Here is a 21852-nt window from a genome sequence, read left to right on the forward strand (position 1 = left end):
GTTTTCCAAGAATTATTGATTTTTGAAATGCTCTCTTAGAAGAGGATTTCAGAGGAAACATCAATGATGTTTGAATGGTCTGCTGTTTTACTCTTACAGTCTTTTCAATGTTTTTTAAGAACTGCAAGAGAATTTCATGAATTAACGAAATATTCCAGCTTTGAAACAATTTGAGTATGCTACTACATACTCTTGTGTTAATTAACTCAAACTAAATTGAAATTTAAATAGTATATTAGGTTATATTAATATGAATAATACATGAAAAAGTTAGTATAGCTTCGGAATTTGTTTTTTAAAGGAGATATTATTCCGTAAGACAAACATTTTACTTAGAAAACTCAAAATTTTTATCGTAAAACACGGCAGAGTAACTCAGACTGAGCGCTCTCGCGTTGAAATATATTGGACAATGTATAGTATTATAAGAGGGAACATAACTTATATTACCATAATAATCAGGCCCAACAATTGAGCAAATCAGATTATTCTGAAATAATAAGTTGAAAAAATAACAAATCTTTGTCAAGTATTGACGTTTATTGAGATTCAACAAACAAAAATGCAATAAAATAGAACCGGTGATATTGAGCAGTGATGTTGGTTGGTGCTTCCTGTGGCCCAGCGCAACCGAAAATCGGCGCTAGGCATTTTTGTTTCAATTGTTGAAATTGCTGAGTAGAACTTTGCGTAGCATGTGGTCGTGCTGTTGGTAGGGGGAGGGGGTGTGACGGCGGTTGGTGTCGTCGCGACACTTGGACGAGCACAAATACTGCATCAGCGGCAGACGGTATTTCCCACAGAAGTCCACGAATTTCACGTGCTCCACTCGGTTATCGAAGAATACTCCTGTAAGAAATAAATTCAGATCAAAAGAAAAAGGTGTATTCTGGCACTATCACCAACGTTAGATATTGATTATAATTTAATTTTAGAATCTAGTACCTCAATCACAGTAAGCTAGTGCTTAGAATTATAAAAATTCCCTCGGACGGAATTGCTGTGCGTAGCAGTTGAATTAAAAAAGTAAAGTTCCTAATAATCGTAAATTGACTAATATTGATTGTGTCATACCATGGTGATATTCTCTGAATGATATACTCCACTTCAATTTCTCTGGTCATCCAATTTTCAACTTTCTCAATCTCCTTATTAATAATAGGCTTGATTCCAGTTGAATAAAACTATCTATATACATATACATAGTATCTTATCTTATGTACTTTGGTATCTTATATCTTGGTAAATTATGAGCTCCTGGTAATTGAATAAAATTGAAATATTTTTGAAAATTGTGCTCAAATGTATTTGAAAATCCTCGGCGTTTTCAGTTGAAGTCGGCAGTCGACATGTAAAGACTTTTAAAAACCATCTCCATACCCAGAGATTTATTGAAATAATTCTACATCACCTACTACTTCAACTAGAATGTTTTATGTCATAACTTGTCAATTAGTGGATCTAGTAACATATTGAAATATTGAAACTTCAACTAGAATATTTGGTGTCTATTAGAGCATTAGAGAAACTAGTAAATTTCTCCCACTTGCCTGGGCTCTCAATAGAGTTGACTCTTTTATACATTATTAAAGAGTCGTACCAATCAAGGTGGGCCAAGCTTGCTAAGCTCATATATTTGCGTAAATGCATTTTGTTATTTATGGGAAAAAGAACATCAAACATATCATTTTGAAATAGATTTCTCACCTTGGCACTGAGGATTGAGGCAGTGATGGGCGCTTGACAAGAACTGTATCAGGTTTCGCGGCAGATCTTGTTCACTGTAAGGTATGTCGTACAGTTTTATCGTTCTAGCTGATAATTCTTGTAGCGTTGGTGGCTCATATACCATGTCACTCACAAACTTCACAACCAACGGATTGTCCCTGAGACTCAGCTGTAAGAAAAAACAAAATAGAAATATTTTTACTTATTTAAAGGCTGGTAAATAGCAAGAATAATAGACTAAATTTCAATATACTTTGGGTAAATAGATTGTTGATCAGACAAGGCACTGATTTTATCTAACCTTCGAATTAATTCAGAAATCTAGCTCTTATTTTCCTCGTTGTGGGAATAAGACGGATATCCTATTCCACACATCGTGTTCTCCCATGTTTTCCTTATCTATGAAGTCAATTGAGCATTTCACATACTACATATTTCGAGCTTTCTCACATCCTTCTGTGGTTTACATACATTCTTGAGAAATTAATAGATTTCTTCAATTTTCTGAATGATTCTTGGACGGTTTCTCCATTGTTTGTGTCTCTTAGATGAAAAAATTAAAAAATCCGTCAGTTAATTTTATATATATCAATTTTTCATTCTTTTAGATTGCCAAAAATGTTGTTTTTGCTTTTGGACTGAAGCATTGTTGAATCCATATTCCTTATTATGTTGATTGGTTAAGAAAGGCTTCCATCCTGTAATAGCCCCTTTAGATTCAAGAGTACCTATGAAGTAATGGCTTAACCTTCAATGTAATAAATTACTATTAAAAAAACATTTACCATTTCTTTACAAACACTATAATCGCATCCTTGTTCCAGAATAAACTAGTTCAATTTTTTTTGCTGAGGATGATGCCCACATGAGCCTTAGGCTTGTGCATGGGTAATGAGGCACATAATGAGAGATGAGTGGATCTACATTTTTAAGTGGGTTCCGAATAATTATTGAATAATAATAGCATTTTTACACTATCGCATTGAAACGCATGCATGTGAAGCAAGCGACGATTACCTCTGAGAGGTTCTTGAGAGCAATAATTTCGGTTGGGAGCGTTCGCAGTTTGTTCTTGTGCAACTGGAGGATGGTGAGCCTGTTGAGGTTGGCAACGGAAGCCGGAAGGCTGTCCAGCTGATTGTTGCTGAGGATGAGCGCGCGAAGCTCACTCAGCTGGCCGACCGTCGAAGGCACGCTGATCAGCTGGTTGCCGCCTACGTTCAGGATTTCCAGCCTAAACACAACAACAAGTCTGCTTTCAGAGGCCTACAAGGCCGGCACAACTCAAACTATTCAGTGCAAACTCTATTGGAAGCAATTAGCCTAAACAGTCCTGAATTTCCAGCTTAAAAACAGGATTTTGAGGCCTACGAGGTCGGCAAAAATCAAGTTAACTATTCACTGCAAACTCTATTAAACGCAGATAGCCTGAACATTTAGAATTTCCAGCTTTAAAACAGGGTTTTGAGGCCTACAAGGCCGGAAAAATCATCAACTATAACTAAACTATTTCAGAACGAACTCTCTTGAACATTCATTAATACTAACTCTATTGAACAAACAGATGAACGTAGGTGATTTGTATTCAGTGGCCTACCAGGCTCAAAAACTTCCCAACTATAAGTACACCATCCCAAACTAAGTTGAGCACAATTGAACATTAAGAATTTCTAGTAAGATGTCGTTTTCAAATGCCTACAAGGCTGGCAATACTCTTCAACTATAATAGAATTACAAAATATTCCAATGCAACTCAAATGAACATCATGCTTAAACACAAGATGTTTTCTGTTTTCAGATGCTTAAGGCCGACAAAACACCTCATCTATAATCACACTATCCGAACATAAACTCTAATGAACAAAAATACTCCTGTTCAAATTGACATCCTGACCAGCATTATTTATTTCATATTAATGATTTTTAAGTTTGTCTCTTTCACAAACTAAACTTTAACGAATGCCGTAATAGGTAATTTAAAATGGGATCGTAGCATAGAGAAAGAAGAACCATGCTTGATTCTATGTTCTAATAGATACGCTATTGATGACTAATACTTGGATCCCTGTTCAAACTATTAGTCTGTGCTTTGTAAGTTCTATATGGGACTCTTTAATTGATCATTTGTATTCGATTCATCTTACATTGTAATAATTCATAATAGAAATTGGCCTGTTGAACCTTGAAAATATAGACCCTTCTTCATATCTAATCATAATATATTTTTTTCCTTTAATTCAATTTTTCAATAAACAGGTGGTCAATAATGCTTTCAACTAATAACATTAATGCATACTTATCAATAAACCACTTGGTCTAGAAGTCGTAAAAGAGTATTTTATTTATTTATTTATTATAGCTATATAGTATATTATTATAGCTATTTAATATAACCTTACATTTCTGTATTTTATAAGTTATATGTGATTGATTACTATACATTTACATACCAAACAATAATAAATTACTCACCTGATAAGTCTGTTTATGTTGTGAGGTATTTCCTGTAGTCTGTTCTCTCCCAAGTAGAGGTATTTCAACCTTGTAAGCTGTAATATTTGTTCTGGTATGAATGATAGATTGTTGCCACTCAGGTTGAGGATCTCCAGGGTATTAGCCAAATGTTCTAGAGTCTTGACCGACAAAAAATCCTCATCTAGAAAATTATTTTTTGCTATGAGAGTTCTAAGAGGTAGGCGAGTGATAGCGTCAGGTAATTGGTATATTCTATTATTACTAATGTCCAATTTTCTCAAATTCATAAATTTTGAAAGATTTTCAGGTACATGTGTCAAGCTGTTGTAATGCAGAAGCATTGAAGTTTTGTCTTTCACTTCATTATAACTCACAAGATCCAACTGATCTTCAAGAAAATTACTGTCTATTGCGGCAAACGAAAAATTTAAACTATTTGTACTGTTAGTTACATTATCATCACTGTCACTGTTATCCGATGAGTAGATTTCCATTGTCGATGATTTTAAAATTCTACGATTATATTTGTAAATTAATAATAGTAATAATTTTGTACACTGTTGAAACAACTCAACGATAACCAACCAATTCCCTCACATAGCAAGAACCCTAACTAACTACTATAAGCTGGAAGCACCAACTTTGAAATGGAATACTAAACGGAAATTGACTCAGCGCGATGACAAACTCACTCACGAGCACACACCGACCCACAGCGCTCCAATTCACAGCAGTCGAATATTCTACACAATAACAGTCCAGAGTTCAAATTCAAATAGATTGGTGCTATTATATTGTTATCAAGTCAAAGCTCTAAATCATCAAAATCACTATCACAGCTGATGACTACCATCAATGTCGGTGGTAAAAATTTATAGCTTTTATATAATCTCCCAATTCTTGTTATATTTTTTTACTAAGTTTAGTGTCGTACAGTACATTCAACTTTATTCGACTTTCCCTCTTTCTGATTTTGAGACTGTATGAAAATGTAATTGAACTAGATTTGATAATTAATTTTTATTCTCAATAAGTTATATTATTCATCATACATTCGAGTTCGAAAAATCAGAAATGTTATTAATAGGTTCTTATAATTTATTAATTGAGCTTGAAACAAACGATACAGAGTATGTTGTTAGGTAGTTGAACTATCAGTTTTTCCCTGATTGAATAGCTTTGAGCTACGATGACGCTTGTCACTTTCCAATAGATTACGACGTTCACAATCTGTTTCACTGTTTATAAGTGAGAGATCAATTCAAGTGAAGTTCAAAGATCGTACCATATATAATCTCAGTTGTTGAGCTGCATTCATGTGTGTTGGAAGTGTGTTTTGTATGTATCCCTGTGCGCGATGAATTTCGAACCGGAATTCGACACCTTCCGATATGTTTACAGTTGTAACGTGGACACTCCTTTGCAAATGAAGATAGGGACTTTGGAAGGTGATATTTGTACGAACAGTGAGTGCTCGTTCAAGGACACACATCCGGCTCGATTCAAGAAGCGCAGCATCGAATCTGATTTGATAGTGACAGCACAAGTTTTCTCGGACGGCCGCGCCTTGACAGTGCCAATAACGTCGAGTAGCAAGGCATTCTCCAATCATTGGAAGTGGAATGAATGGATATCGTTCCCTTTGCTCTTCAGTGATCTTCCCAGACGCTCGCTCCTAGCGTTAACTGTCTACTACACCGACCAAGGTGTTGTCAAACCTGTGGGGGGAACTACTGTTGAACTATTTGGGAAGTACGGTTTATTCAGACAAGGCGTCAAAGATTTAAAAATCTGGCCTCATGAAGTTGCTGATGGAAACGTTAATACTAAGACACCTGGCAAAATACAGGGTGACTTTCAGAAGCATTCACTTTTGAAACTAGCCAAGAAACACAAAACTGGGGAGTTGGTTAAAATAGACTGGTTGGACAAACTGACATTCCGTGAGGTAGAGATCTTGTATGAGATGGAGAAGAGGAAATCAAACAATTGGTACCTGATGATTGAATTTCCTCAAATCATGTTGAACGATATATCGTACTCAATTGTTTACTATGAGAAGGATGGTGATGATATCTACCTGTACAGAACAGAGACAAACAGACTCATGAAGGACCCGGAAAATCCTGATGATAATCTAGTGGAAGACAAAAGTCATAAGTTAGCTCGCAGCATACGCACCGGCGGTGATTACGACAGATCCATCAAGCCCAATTCCACAGTTCGTGATTCACTGAACACAATTATTCTCTATCCTTCCACAACACAATTATCTGTAGAGGAAAAAGATCTCATTTGGAAATATCGGTACTACCTTAGCAAACAGAAAAAAGCGTTGTCGAAATTTGTAAAGTGTGTGAATTGGAATATGGAAGCTGAAGCCATTCAAGCCATTGCTATGATGGAAGAATGGGCTCCCATGGACGTGGAAGACGCTCTAGAACTCCTCGGTCCTGCTTTCTCTCATCCTTCTGTTCGCAAATATGCCATTTCGCGGCTACAACAAGCTTCTGATGATGATCTTCTATCTTACCTATTGCAGCTTGTTCAGGCCTTGAGGTACGAGGATTTTGAAAGCATCGATGAATCATTCGCTCTTCTTCCTAGTTCAGTTTCTCTTACTGAATATAATGAATTACTAAACGAAAATTCTGTTATTGGTGAACAAAATGACAATAATTCAAACAATAATGTTGAGGATGAACGTAGAGAAACTCCAGAAGAAAGTAGTAGTCATTTGTTTGTAGGAGCTTCAAAATTTGATCTTGTAAATTTCCTTATAAATAGAGCCTGTGCCAACCCCATCTTAGCAAATAACTTTTACTGGTATTTGTCTACAGAATGTGAAGAGAAAGACACAGCTAGCAATCGTGACATTCATGTGGAAGTCCGTTCAATGTTCAGTAAAGTATCCACACTTCTTTTGTCAGCACTTCAAACAAACAGCGAGAAAAGCAACATTTTCTACAAGAGTCTTCTGAAACAACAAACCTTCATAAAGAATCTGGAAAATGTTATGAAAATTGTTGCAAGGGAAAGTGGAAATCGTACTAAGAAGATGGAAAAACTACGTTCTCTTCTAGCTGATTCAGAATCAGATATACATTTTACAAGCTTTGATAAATTTTTCTTCCCATTGGATCCGAAAATCCAGGTGAAGGGTATCTATCCAGAGAAATCATACCTCTTCAAATCTTCAATGATGCCATCCCTGTTATCATTCATAACTACAGACGCAACAGAATACATAACTATTTTCAAGAATGGTGATGACCTGAGACAAGATCAATTAGTTGTGCAGATAATTAATCTGATGGACAAATTACTTCGCAATGAAAATCTGGATTTGAAGTTGACTCCTTACAAGGTGCTCGCTACAAGTACCAAAACAGGCTTCGTCCAGTATATACAATCTGTTTCAATAGCTGAGATTCTTTCAACTGAAGGGACTATCCAAAATTTCCTACGTAAAAACAATTTCAACCAGGCCGGCCCTTATGAGATAGCACCGGAAATAATGGATACTTATATTAAAAGCTGTGCAGGGTATTGCGTGATCACTTACATTCTGGGTGTCGGCGACAGACATTTGGACAACCTGTTGCTGACTAGTAATGGTAAACTTTTTCACATAGACTTTGGGTACATCTTGGGTAGGGATCCTCACCCTCTGCCTCCTCCTATGAAACTCACCAAAGAAATGATCGAAGCTATGGGAGGTGTCAACTCAGAACAGTACAAACGCTTTTGCAAACTGTGCTACACTATTTTCCTGCACCTGAGAAGGCATGCCAATTTGATACTGAATCTATTCGCTCTAATGGTGGACGCTAGTGTGCCTGACATTGCGTTGGAGCCGGACAAAGCAGTGAAGAAAGTGCAGGAGAAGTTTCGCCTGGATTTGGAGGATGAAGAAGCGTGCATCTACTTCAAGAGTCAGTTGGATATGTCGGTGACTGCTCTGATGGCCACTGTTGTTGAGCGTATGCATAGATTTGCTCAATACATGCGCAAGTGATGATTGCATTAGAGTTTCGAAAATGTAATTATAATTTCGTACACACCTATCAGTTTTGTTTTTCTGCAATTACGAATTATAACTGAAATAGATAATGACTGCCTGTTATAGACTCTTGTCTTAATGTTGTGACTCCGTCTTGATCTATTATGATCGGAGACGATTTCATATCTATGAAACATTACAATGAAATTCTACTATTCGATACATGTGTTAGCCTAATATGTATTAGAATTTACACATTCTATTAAAATTATTACAATTTAAAAATTAATAATTACTCATTTCAGTCTACTTTGTTCATTATATTGTGAATTGATTCAAAGTATGAATTGTTTGTTGTTTTTTTTGGAAAAATCAAATGAAAGTTCTATTCTCTTATAGTACTTAACATAAAAATTTAAATTTGAAAGTTTTTGGAACGTTTTCAATCCCCAGTTCTAAATATGACTTGAAATACAGGTTTTAACTGATACTACACTGCCAGGAAAATCTTGAATATTCTATGAATTTCCAATTTTTTCCAAATATTGAAGATATATTTTGAAAATTGAATTGTATGAGCAAGACTGTGGCTAGTAATGAATTGAACTGAATTTAATTCGTATCGAAATTCTGAGACTTGAAGCCCTTATTTTCAGAAGCCCGCATTTTCAAATGCGCAGTGAAGTGAAAAATGTTTCAAAATGTGTTGATTGCTTGATAGCTACTGAGGTAGCTCTTAATATGTCTTCCGACTAAATTATTTTCAGATACAGTATCTAGAATGATGATTTTGTTTGATGAATGATTTGTAGATTCAATTTTAGATTACATCTACATTATACTAGGTATCGTGCGATCTTTTAAAGGTTATAGGACGAATAAAGAAACCATCAAATAAAATTTGAATTTTTATTGGAGCAGCTTTGTTTTGTTTGATTTAGAACAAGTGATAAAAATTATCATTTTACACACGAAGAGTTTTTACTGTACATATTATACATTATAATTTTAATTTGTTTATCAAAGAGATTCATTCTCTAAGAGAATATTATTTTGATCACAGGAGCTTTTAAATTTCATCAGCCACACAAAGCAGGCAATTTTTCTCAGACATTGAAAAAGGTCATTAGGTCGGCTATTCTTTTCTTTTATCATTAATTCATGAATTTATTCATTGAAAATTTAGATGAAGTTCGGCTGAGCAATTATTTATTCTATTGATCAATGTCAGATAACAAAGTAACTTTGAGGAAAACTAAGTCATTAATCGAACTAATTCTCAATATTATTCATGTAACTTAAATCTCGATTTGCTCAAGTATTCAATTTATTTTTAATTACTGATGTTTCTGAAAAGATTCTTATTTAAGGAAAGTTTTTTACAACAAGAACTATTCCCTTTAATCCTCTTTTTATTACACCATAGTAATTATTATAATTGAAAATGTCAATCAACTATTGATGCAATTCTGTAATGTAGGTAATTTACAAATAAGCATAGTTCAAAAAACTAATAATAATTTTTAATGGATTATGATATTTTTCTACAGCTCAATTTTGTACATTTTTTTATTCCACACAAATCAAATGAGAATCTTCTTATACTGAATCACACAGAAAAGATCAGATTCAGTATAATATCATCATTTCAGTAGCCTAATAGCTACTAGTCTATTTTTCAGCAATGCATCTCATTTCCTTATTGTCTAATGAAATTTAAATACTATACGCAATCATTTCTTCTCAGCGTGATTGATACTGTAAAAGTGTAAACAATAAAAAACCTTCTGACGTAAGGTTTTTGCAACTTTCAAACAGATTCATCAAACTTCTTGGTAAGAAAATACATTAGACTCGATTTTATTGACTTGGTAAATTGAAAGCTAATAAAGGTTTGATTTTAGTAAAAAAATATTACTTACATTCAAATAAATTTCCTATTCTTCAAGAACTATATAAGCTATGTTATTATATACGAAAAAACATAAAGAACTTGAACATGTTCATTTATTTTCGTAAAATATTGAAATGAGCATCTAAAATGTTTGAATGAGCATTCAAACAATGATCATATTATTGATCATCTGAACCAGACAGTCCAGTTTTTCATAGTATTATTGTATCAATGGTGAACATCTAACAAGTTATACAACAGCAAACTCAATTACCATTACAAAAAAAGGAATTTTATTAATATTTAATTGATATTTTCCAAAATTTTAAGAGCTGTAAAACATCATATCGAAATAGCAATATACAATTAAAAATTGTACATTCTAGTATAACAATACATTTAACCTGGGAAAATATTGAACCATCAAATGTAATTGTTATTTGATTCAAAAGGAAGTATCATTTCTTTATAATTATATTGTGAAATAAAGAATCTTAAATTGTTGTTCTATTTCCTCAATATTTTTATAAGTACAAATTTGAATAGGCCTAGAATATAGAGATTTTCTATGGATATTAATGGATTGATTAAACTTACAATTACAGAGAAATTATAAAGATCCTGTTCAGATCCAAAATTTAACTCTTTCAAACTTGAATAGATTGCATTAGATTTATTCTCACCATTACTAGGTGAAAAAATTCTCTATGAATGAACAATCAATACTGTAATACAATTAAATAGCGATTTCTTCTTCTAACGTATCTATCATGATTCTACAACATTTGCATTGTCTTTGTTCTCACTTTATGTCGATATAAGCAATTACATAATTCTAATCTATCTAATTAGTTATTGTCGGTCGAAGACAGTTCTTTCTTGAGCAGCGGCTCTGCGATGGCGGGGGACATGGACAGAGCTGGATTGGCCACTGCTATTATGTTGCCACCACTAGATGCAATCACCTGACAAAATTGAAACGATATTAATTAAATCAAGAATACAATTTAGCTGTGCAGGAGGAAATTTCAATCATTTTAATTTTCCTTTGAATTCTTTATGAAATTTTGTTTTGTTTTATGAATTGAAAGTGAAATAAAATCCCCAAAATTCAAAATATTCAAAAAGAAACTATCAGCAATGCAATAACCGTAATTTACCAATAATTATTTTCAAGCTAAAAGTATTTTTGATAATTTAAAAAAGAGATCTTCGGCAATCTAATAACCTTAATTTATTAACTATGCCTTTTTAAACCACTATCTAAAATAATATCATTGTGATATGCGAATATTGATCAATGATAAGTTAATATCTTGTGGAAATTAATAATAATATCATGCCTTCGTACTATTGTGCCTTTGTACTAAAATATTGTGACAGCTTGTGATCCAAACCCAAGGCCTTCTGATTAGATCTTCTTTAGTTATTCTTGAAACAGTAAAAATAATTTATACTCTGTTCACTTGAAAGAACCTCCATTGAATTAGTATAATATGATGGTGAGCGTTCTATAATTTTTATATGTAAGCTATCAAGATTTGCTTTTTCATTACAACAAAACTACTATAGTTTTCCAATCGATTATTGATCCAGTACAATTCAAATTTTGATAATACACTTTGAAAATTGATTTTGTAGTTTCAAGCTTTCAACTTTAGGTATAGTTCTTACGGAACACTTGCATTTCATTTCTACTAAATCCCTGGATTCTCATTCATGTTTATTTCTTCTAGACTAAATTCAATTGAAGGATAAATTACCTGAACTTTATTCTCTTGGTAAAATGAGTCTTCATAGTGGTTGTTGTCTTGTGGCTCGTTTTTGGTTACCAATAAATCCTTGTCCCCGTTGTTGCCGTTCTCTCCCTCATCGGAAAGATGTCCCGACCTCGGAAACTCCTTCAATAATACATAATTGTCCATTAGTATTACTGCTCAATAAATATCATGAATTTTCAAATGTATCATTTATTATTATTCAATACCAACACAAAATATATTATACTGTCATTGTACTGTTCTTCTGATGCAGTAAATTGATATACAAATCTTAGATAATTTACGAATGCAATGATAGGTAGTCTACGGTAATATAATAGCCTCAAAGTCAACATGGCTGTTCGGTACACCTTTTTATTTTTATTTAAATTGGATAATCTTTTTCAATATAATTGTTAAGATCATTATAAGAGTGAGAAAAAGTGGCAACTGAAATTTTTAAGTGGTCTAATAAGCGAGTTATGGGTTGTTGAAGTGCTAAACTCTGTTTTCTTTCCAGATCATAAACGGTTTCGAATTTTCCATTGGAGTTTTTTTTAATACATTCAGTATATCATTGACTCTGTTCTAATATGCGTTTTTTACTTTCCTTGCCCTACTACCATAGGTAAGGAAAGTATTGCTTTCAAAAAAAAATTAAGGTACCCCAATTTCAAGTTTTCTATACGTTTCAAGGTCCCCTGAGTCCAAAAACATGATTTTTGGGTATTGGTCTGTGTGTATGTGTGTGTGTGTGTGTGTGTGTGTGTGTGTGTGTGTGTGTGTGTGTGTGTGTGTATGTCTGTGAACACGATAACTCCATTCCTAATTAACCGATCGACTTGAAATTTTAAACTTAAGGTCCCTATACCATGAGGACCCGAAAATAAGAAATTCAATAAAATTCAATTCAAGATGGCGGAAAAAATGGCGGATAATTACTAAAAAACCATGTTTTTCACGTTTTTCTCGAAAATGGCTCTAACGATTTTCTTCAAATTTATATCATGGATAGCTATTTATAAGCCCTATCAACTAGCATAAGTCTCATTTCTGGGAAAATTTCAGGAGCTCCGTAATATTCTTGAGAAAAATGGCGGAAAATGACTAAAAAACCATGTTTTTCACGGTTTTCTCGAAAACGGCTCCAACGATTTTCTTCAAATTTATACCATGGATAGCTATTTTTAAGCCCTATCAACTGGCATGAGTCTCATTTCTGGAAAAATTCCATGAGCTCCGTAATATTCTTGAGAAAAATGGCGGATAATGACCAAAAACCAGGTTTTTCACGGTTTTCTCGAAAACGGCTCTAACGATTTTCTTCAAATTCAAGCCATGGGTAGCTATTCATAAGTCCTATCAAATGACATGAGTTTTTTCCTTGGAAAATTGCAGGAGCTCCGTAATATTCTTGAGAAAAATGGCGGATAATTACTAAAAAACCATGTTTTTCACGTTTTTCTCGAAAATGGCTCTAACGATTTTCTTCAAATTTATATCATGGATAGCTATTTATAAGCCCTATCAACTAGCATAAGTCTCATTTCTGGGAAAATTTCAGGAGCTCCGTAATATTCTTGAGAAAAATGGCGGAAAATGACTAAAAAACCATGTTTTTCACGGTTTTCTCGAAAACGGCTCCAACGATTTTCTTCAAATTTATACCATGGATAGCTATTTTTAAGCCCTATCAACTGGCATGAGTCTCATTTCTGGAAAAATTCCATGAGCTCCGTAATATTCTTGAGAAAAATGGCGGATAATGACCAAAAACCAGGTTTTTCACGGTTTTCTCGAAAACGGCTCTAACGATTTTCTTCAAATTCAAGCCATGGGTAGCTATTTATAAGTCCTATCAAATGACATGAGTTTTTTCCTTGGAAAATTGCAGGAGCTCTGTAATATTCTTGAGAAAAATGGCGGATAATTACTAAAAAACCATGTTTTTCACGATTTTTTCAAAATAACTTGACCGATTTTTTTCAAATTCATACTCTGTATAGTTATTTATCAGCTCTATTAACTGGCATGAGTCTCCTTTCTGGGAAACTAATGGGGGGTCCACCCCATCCTTGAGAAATGGACTTTGTAACCTCCTTCTCGTGCATGAGGTAGGTAGGTAGAGCAGTTCATAAAAAGAACACATAGTCGAGATATTTCATCTGTAGAACAGCTGTTTTGACGACTTTAAAAAAATGACGACTAAAAAAATCATTGAATTTCACAATTTACACAAAGGAAAAAGTACTCTGAAAACAATTATATATACACATATACAAAAGTCTGATCGTAGTTTCGAATATGAGCAAGGAAAGTTGTGTGAGTGTACCACACCAGATTTTTCGCGATTAATGCCGAAATCAACATGTTATCAAATTCACAAAAAATGTTACTTTTTTATTCATGAACGATACGGGGGAATAAAATGTTTTAGTCTGGAAAGATACATTTTTTGAATTTTTAAGAGAAGTTTTATTAATATAGTCGAAACCGTTCATGATTTGGAAAGAAAACGGAATCTGGAAAGTTAGCACTTCAACAACCCATAACTCGCTTATTAGACCACTTAAAAATTTCAGTTGCCACTTTTCTCACTCTTATAATGATCTCAACAATTAAATTGAGAAATATTATCCAATTTAGATGATGAAAAAAAACAGCCTTAAAATTCTTTATTTCTAATGGCGCCTACAGACTGTAAACTATTCCCTTGGAAATTATGACATTTTTATAATTTGACAATATTAAATCACACATTATTCCAACAATAAATGTTGCAATGATGAAATCAAATTGCCATTTTTATGTAGGCTACTGATTTTTGATGCAGATACACGATTAAAAGAATTAATCTTTATTCGAAAAAATCAACTAGTATGAATAATGTAGGAATTGGCAAGTATTTAAATAGTAGACAGATCCAAGATACTTAGAAAAATTCTAGGTACATTGGTCAGATCTATGAGAAACCTGAGTTTTAACCTGAGTACCTAACCTGTACCTAACCTGAGTTAGGTACATTGGTCATATCATGAACATTAGTTTCATGTGATTAAATTATCTAGACGTTATAACAGTTATAAAAAAGTTTTGAGCGACAGACGAAGGATTCTTTGAAAAATCATTTTATTCAACTGCAATTTCGTCTGTGGCTATCTTATGTAAGAAATTAATGAAAGTTGATATGAAATAATAATACATTAATATATTTAAATAATGTAAACAACTATTATGATAGAAGTTGTTATCAACGAATGGTTGTTATTCAATAATCAGTGACATTATGTAGGTGTAGGCCAATCGATTGTAGATGCCACTGGTTAGTTAAAAACAAAGTTCACTGAAAAAGTATTGATTCATGGGAAAAATTAGACAGTCATATCATTCAGTATTATGTAACAGCATGCATCGAGATATGTTTATGCAAACCATGCATTTGAGTTTTATACTTGTTAAAAGCTTCTCAATAAAAAGATTATTCACCAACCTTGAACTAGTAGAGAAAATACGTACGGTATTTACCTTCCAATTCTCAGTCATATAATTTTCAAACTTGCGGCTATGATAATGATCAAAATTGTGATTGAATATTCCATCAATTCATGTATTGCATGTGTTGTTGACTTCTATGTTGTTTTATAATTATTTTAAAGGGAATTGCAGAATCTAGTTTTATGGTAATGACTGTTTTGTATCTTCATAATTTTTGTTATTAATTTATTAGTGAATGAACAGAATATATGTATAGCCACTAGACCTGAATATTCTAAACTGCATCTAGAAACTTGAGTCATTAATTGTTCAACATTTATATACTTACTGTGTTAAATTGTTCTATTTTTTCCAAAAACAAAACAATAAGATGCTTCTATTGCAAGGTACATAATGATAAATTTAATAATAGGCTACTAAAATCAACTCATAAAATCTACATTTCTAGCTTGAATTAAAATCTGAACTCATATCAATCAACTTGTGTATCAACTCACTGATAAATAAAAGTAATGGCAAGGAGGCGAGTATTATTAATTAAGTTGATGAAAAGAAGAATTTCTTATTCCAGTTTTGGTGCTATTTAACTATTTGAACAACTCATTAAAACGCAACTCTACAGAATTATTTCTACGTCACTCTATCTACTCCATCTAGCTGTGATAAATTCATAGCCAACGTCTAGCATATAAAATTATAAATACACAGTAAAATAAGCAGAATTACAGTATCTATAAGACACACTATATTTAAAATCCTACTTCTAAATTATAATTTAGAATAAAGAAGCGGACTATCGAATAGGGGATATTTATCTCCTTTGAAAACTACAAAAAAAGGATCTACAAATGAAAGACAGTGAGCTAAATAACAAATTTTCAAACTTAAAACAATACCTAACTACACTGCATATGTCACGGAAAGAAAATTTGTAGATGCAGCTAAGAAGCAGAGTTCGGGCAGATATTTTTAGAAAAATTGGTACCCTATCATCATAACATTTTACTTTCCACATAATAAATTGCAAAACAAATTTATCCAGTTCCTTTTTGCAATATATGTGAGGTGTTTACTGCCATGCTACTGTTGAGGAGAATTGCATTGGTGATTCTTTGAAAGATTCATCCTTGCCATCCTGTTCTTCTGACTTTCATGCATTTCCTAATGAATATCTCAATATGAGAATTTATGCTCCATCTGAAGAAAAGGAAATGCATAAAACTGAGATATCACAGGTCATAACGTTTTAGAAATAAGTAGGCTGTTATATGAGTTATAATTTAGGCAGTATGGAAAATTTTCAATTCAAGTTACAGGCTGGAATCAGAATGGGATGTATCCATTCTGAAAAATGAAAAATCTATTAACCGTATTTTATTTCAAAAGTCCAAAGTTGCAGGAAGATTCCATTACACCGTGGCATTATTTTGCAAAACGATAGAAATGAGGGAAGAGTTGCATTTTTATGAACGATATCATAGCCTACATTAGTAGTGAAGAAATGCAAATACCGTACTCCAAGATTATTAAAAATTGAAATATTCCAATTGAATAAATAATATCATTTTCTTTTACCATCTATAGTATCCAGCTTGAAGCAATTGTACAGCACAAGCAGTAAAACATTGAAGCATGCTATACTCACTTGATTCTACTCCACTGAATCCGGTCATTTGGTTGATCTATCTCATTTAGATGGGTTTTTAATACCCATTAACTTTGCAATACCTCTAACGTCATGTCTCAGGAACCTCTCTCAGGATGAAATTGGTACCGTATTCAAATCCTAATTGTGATACTTACTCAAATTACATTTTCGTGTACATAATGTAGTGTTACTAACTTATTTCATTACTTAGCCTCTTCGCTTTGATCTTTTCAAACATTTTATCTCACTCCTTGTTACTTTTTAATATAGATTTGACAACTCCGAGTTAATTTTATGACTGTTTATGAAATGTTCTCAACAAAAATTCTGGGACTCTTTCTTGTCAAACATGATAAATCATGCGAGCACACTATTCTTCTATTTTTTGAGAAGAGGAATTCTAATTCACTTCAAGCGTTCTGGGTTCTTTTCACAAGTTGTAGGTAACAAAACAAACTATACTTCTCATTATAATACTCAATTATTATAGGAAATGTGTTTTCTAATAATTCCTTTCCAATAATTCCTTTTTGAGAGTAGACCTATCTACTGCAAAATTATATGCCGTACTCACCAGAATCTGTAGATAATATCTTTGTAACTGAAACTTTAAAACATGTTACAATAATGAAATCATGACAATTCATTCAACCATAAATAAATGAGATAAATACAACTTTGAAATAATTATCGAGTTGGTCGAATAGGCTAATCAAAATATAAGCAATGACAAAAATAATCCTAATTAAAAAAACATTGTATTGAAACTGAATCTACGCAGAAAATTGTGTAAACACATCATGAAAAACTCAACTGGATCCTACGCAGGGAAATTTCATCCACACATAATGAAAATTCAAATTATTGAGGTCTCAATTGGGGATCTACTGGCTGCCACTAAATCACTCTTTTTTAAAAAATAAGCTCAATGCAAAACTCATCAGTCAAGGAATATCAAACTGTTGGAAAGCTCATTGGTCTGAACGTGGATAAAATAAAAATGCAAAATGATGGGGAAACAATCAAGCTGGTCAATAACTACTAACTAGTCAACTGAGTAAAGCAGAAGCATTCTAATAAATTATTTCCTAACACCAAATTTACCTAGAATACAATGTATGAATGCAATGAATACAATATTTATTCTAGGTACATTGCTACCACCTGTACTGAGATTTACGTTGAACTGTCAGCATTGGCAGAATGGGAAGCATTGTTATTATTCATAGGGGAATGCTGACAGTTTAAAGTGAATCTCAGTGTAGCCATGATAAAAAATACTGCAAATAAACAAACTCGTTGGTAGTTTAAACTAATAAGAGGGAACTGAAATTCAAATTAATGAAACAAATGATAATAATAGTAATTGGTGAACCAAGCAAGAAGCAGTGCTGTGCATGTGTTAGGAGAGCAAAGCATTTAAGCAGCATAAATTGCAATCATCATCATTATCATCTCATCACCATGAAGCACCTTCCCCTTCAGGTTCCTGTTTTACCTGTCTCAGATCATTGCTGTCAGACTCCCGCAAAGAGTCTCTTGAGTCACCAATTTCCTGTAATAATTCATAAAAGTACAAATAAATAAGAGTGATTTCTCAAATACATTTCAGAATGGGCATTATTGATTTGAGGAAATAATGTTTCTGTTGGTGATAGTATAGCTCTAATAACTCCATTATAATCAGAAGACTTTGTAGAAAGTGAATAGAAAAAAAGATGAATCATTAAATTGAATGCTAAAAAAGTGTGGTAAAAATAATATCTATTGTTGTAAGTGAAGTGAAATCTCAATGAGTGGATAATAAGTAAATGGAATTATAGAGGCATCACTAGGCTTCAAATCTGCAAATTAGTAGAAAGAAGATGGAAGTATCTTTCAGGTCAATTTGAATAGTATAGACTAGCTATTATTATTAGCGTATGGCTTTCAATGGTGGGGAGACCCAAGGGTAGTTCCACCTCGCCGTATATTTACTATAATTACTAGCTATTAGTAATTGAGAGTTTAGTGAGCCTACCATACTTTATTTAAAATAACAATTCAGCTTCGCAGCAGTTTAAATACTGTACCGTACGTTACCTAGTTATTGGGATTCGAATCTGAAATATCGTACATTAACAGCGTATTAATTATAAAAAGTGTATTAGTTTATTCTTTACAAAAATATTGTCTTCGAAGTAGGTTCTCATAGCTCCAGTATGAACACCTGAATAGAATTTGATTGAGAGCTACTTCAATTTAATTTACTTCACTGGAAATTTAAAGGTTTACAGTAAAGTTGAATAGAAAAATCGTTAAATTACAAAGTCTATACCAAACTTCATTTCGGTAAAATGATGAATAATTATTGTATCTCAAATATTATTATTACTATCTCTGAAAGTGGATTAAACCAATGCACCTAGAATACAGGTAGCTTACAATGTACGTACCCTAGGTACATTGGATCTGTTTTACAGTATCTGTCAGTATCGTATATCTCTCTTCAAACGGATGCAGAGCCTATTGGAATAGACAGAAAGTTTACCTGAGAAGGAGAACTAGCATTACTGAAGGAGAATTGTGAATCAGTATCGTCTGTATCAAGTTTCTCTGAGTCAAAACATGATGTTCGGCTTGGCCTCCTGTAAAGCCTGAAACATGATATGGAAATTAAATAATATGATATTACAATGATTTGAATGCTTATTTACATGAAATAGATATATGATAATATATATATATATATATATATATATATATATATATATATATATATATATATATATATATATTTCTCCGAAAATTTCCCCCATCTCTCATGTAAGTTTTTAAGAGTTTTCAATCTATTTATATCGTGTCTCCTGTTTTAATTTATATAACAAACTTTAAAGTGTCTTCTGTTATGTGCTATATATATATATATATATATTATATATATATATATATATATATATATATATATATATGTATAGACTCACATAATATATATCTATATCTAGACTCACTGCTCGGTTGAGGAAGGAAACTCAGTTTCCGAAAATTTCCGTTTCTAATGTAAGTTTCCAAGTGTTTTCAATCTATTTATGTCTTGTGTCTCCTGTTTTAATATATATATATATATATATATATATATATATATAGCACATAACAGAAGACACTTTAAAGTTTGTTATATAAATTAAAACAGGAGACACGATATAAATAGATTGAAAACTCTTAAAAACTTACATGAGAGATGGGGGAAATTTTCGGAGACTGAGTCTCCTTTCTCAACCGAGCACAGACTGCAGTTTTGAATCCAACGGTCCTGTGACCACAGAGTACGCACGGAGACTCAATTGTAGCAGCAGAGACCACAGATTACGCGGTGCAGACGGATTGAGAAAGGAGACTCAGTCTCCGAAAATTTCCCCCATTTCTAATGTAAGTTTTTAAGTGTTTTGAATCTATTTATATCGTGTCTCCTGTTTTAATATATATATATATATATATAGATATATATATATATATATATATATATGCTATTAAATGCTTAAAGATTTATTATATTTATTGACTAGTATATTATTTGGATTAAATTATATTAATTATTAAAACCAACACTATACTTCGTTGTCTTGTTCCACTTAGATACTGCCAAGTTTTAAGTACTTCCGTGTAAACTTCACAAGTTCAATTATAATAATGTCAAGTAAAACAAGGCATCTTTTGCATTATCATTCAATTCTAAAAATATTCTTGTACAATTTAAAGTATGATAATGTCAAGTAAAAGAAGGCATCTTTTGTATTTTCATTTTCAATTCTGAAAATATTCAAGTACAATGTTATCGTAGGTTGTATTGAAGGTTTAAGAACTGAATCATTGATACTAATAATTATAATTCGAATGATGAATCCTTCCATACCTGTGGTGATTGTGGTGTACAGAGTTGTGCTGCTTCAGTAGCTCATTTTGCTCCAAGAGGAGTTGGGCCTGCCGCGTCTGCAGTGCTTCCACCTGCAGGTGGAGTGAAAACTCAGCAGACGACTCTCGGTACACTTGCTCTACTTGCTCCGTTACTCTCCTCAGCTCGTCACCTACTTGAGAGAGGCGTTCCTGTGCACAATAAAATTGAAATTAAATTAAATTAAACTTCAGTCAATTTAAGGATCAAGTGTTATAGAACCTGAAAGTACTGATAGGATTTAGTACAATGTTTGGAAAAATTGAATTGGATATTTATATCAGTCAGTTTGATGATCGAGTGTTGTAAAACCTGAAAGTACTGATCTGAATTGGGCATTTCTCGTACAATGTTAGAAAATCTGATTCAGGTATTTCTTGGTGGGTACTGTTTTATAAAAACCAAACAATATCTTATAGAACCTGACAGCTCTGATAGCATTTTTTACAATGCTACAGAAAATCTAAATTGGGTATTTCTTGTACAATGTTTGAAAAATCTAATTTTCTTGTTAGGTAGTGATTTATAGAAACCAAACGATCTTTTGTCAGAATGCAGAGTTGAATATGACTGCATTTGATTGGACTGGTAATTTTTTCAATATTGTACATGATAATTATATTGGTGTGTGTTTATATGTTTTTCTAGGAGATGAGATTTACAGTCAACAAAATAGAAGACAAGTGCTTAACCACAAATATTTATCACCTCCTTGAAATCACAGACAACAAGTTTACTGGATTTATTAATAATGTAGTTTCAGTTTATAATAAATTTGAATGCGGCATTCAAATCATGATTGATAATAGTTTTTTCATCAATAATCTGTAATATTTATATTTTATCAAATTTTTCCACAAGATTCAGAAGATAATCTCAACAATCCTTTGGGTTTTGGACTAATTTTTATTTATTCTA

At 32.7% G+C, this 21852-nt stretch overlaps 3 protein-coding genes across 4 annotated transcripts in view; 1 reads left to right on the plus strand and 2 right to left on the minus strand.

Annotated features, from left to right (window-relative positions):
• Positions 1-519: 519 nt before the first annotated feature.
• LOC111045364 (leucine-rich repeat-containing protein 58) lies at positions 520-4976 on the minus strand. The gene is made up of 4 exons (XM_022330756.2): positions 4201-4976; positions 2746-2962; positions 1708-1897; positions 520-849 (listed from the first exon to the last, which is right to left on the minus strand). Exons 1-4 carry the CDS (start codon positions 4695-4697, stop codon positions 659-661), a joined length of 1095 nt encoding a protein of 364 aa, XP_022186448.2. The 5' UTR covers positions 4698-4976; the 3' UTR covers positions 520-658.
• Positions 4977-5110: 134 nt separating this feature from the next.
• On the plus strand, positions 5111-10604 carry LOC111045363 (phosphatidylinositol 3-kinase catalytic subunit type 3-like). Its single transcript, XM_039427221.1, has one exon. It carries the CDS (start codon positions 5561-5563, stop codon positions 8219-8221), a length of 2661 nt encoding a protein of 886 aa, XP_039283155.1. The 5' UTR covers positions 5111-5560; the 3' UTR covers positions 8222-10604.
• LOC111045352 (NGFI-A-binding protein homolog) overlaps positions 9715-21852 on the minus strand; it is a 55762-nt gene continuing 43624 nt past the window's right edge. Inside the window, exons 9-13 of one of the 2 annotated variants that reach the window (XR_005571184.1) lie at positions 20896-21086; positions 19534-19639; positions 18467-18558; positions 11864-12001; positions 9715-11065 (exon numbers count right to left, since the gene is read on the minus strand). Coding sequence is in view for 1 of the 2 variants with exons in the window: in XM_022330740.2 (XP_022186432.2) it covers positions 10949-11065; positions 11864-12001; positions 18502-18558; positions 19534-19639; positions 20896-21086 (609 nt within the window). In the remaining variant the exon portion in view is untranslated. The remainder of the gene's footprint in view (positions 11066-11863; positions 12002-18466; positions 18559-19533; positions 19640-20895; positions 21087-21852) is intronic. The other variant, XM_022330740.2, reaches the window with a different exon arrangement.

This window comes from Nilaparvata lugens, chromosome 4 (genome assembly GCF_014356525.2).
Source record: "Nilaparvata lugens isolate BPH chromosome 4, ASM1435652v1, whole genome shotgun sequence".
Taxonomy (NCBI): domain Eukaryota; kingdom Metazoa; phylum Arthropoda; class Insecta; order Hemiptera; family Delphacidae; genus Nilaparvata; species Nilaparvata lugens.

Coding starts and splice junctions, on each gene's coding strand:
- LOC111045364 (XM_022330756.2), bottom strand. CDS start 4,697: ATGGAAATCTACTCATCGGATAACAGTGACAGTGATGATAATGTAACT. Junction 2,963..4,200: donor AACATAAACAGACTTATCAG/GTGAGTAATTTA, acceptor TGTTGTGTTTAG/GCTGGAAATCCTGAACGTAG. Junction 850..1,707: donor CCTCAATCCTCAGTGCCAAG/GTGAGAAATCTA, acceptor TATTTCTTACAG/GAGTATTCTTCGATAACCGA.
- LOC111045363 (XM_039427221.1), top strand. CDS start 5,561: ATGAATTTCGAACCGGAATTCGACACCTTCCGATATGTTTACAGTTGT.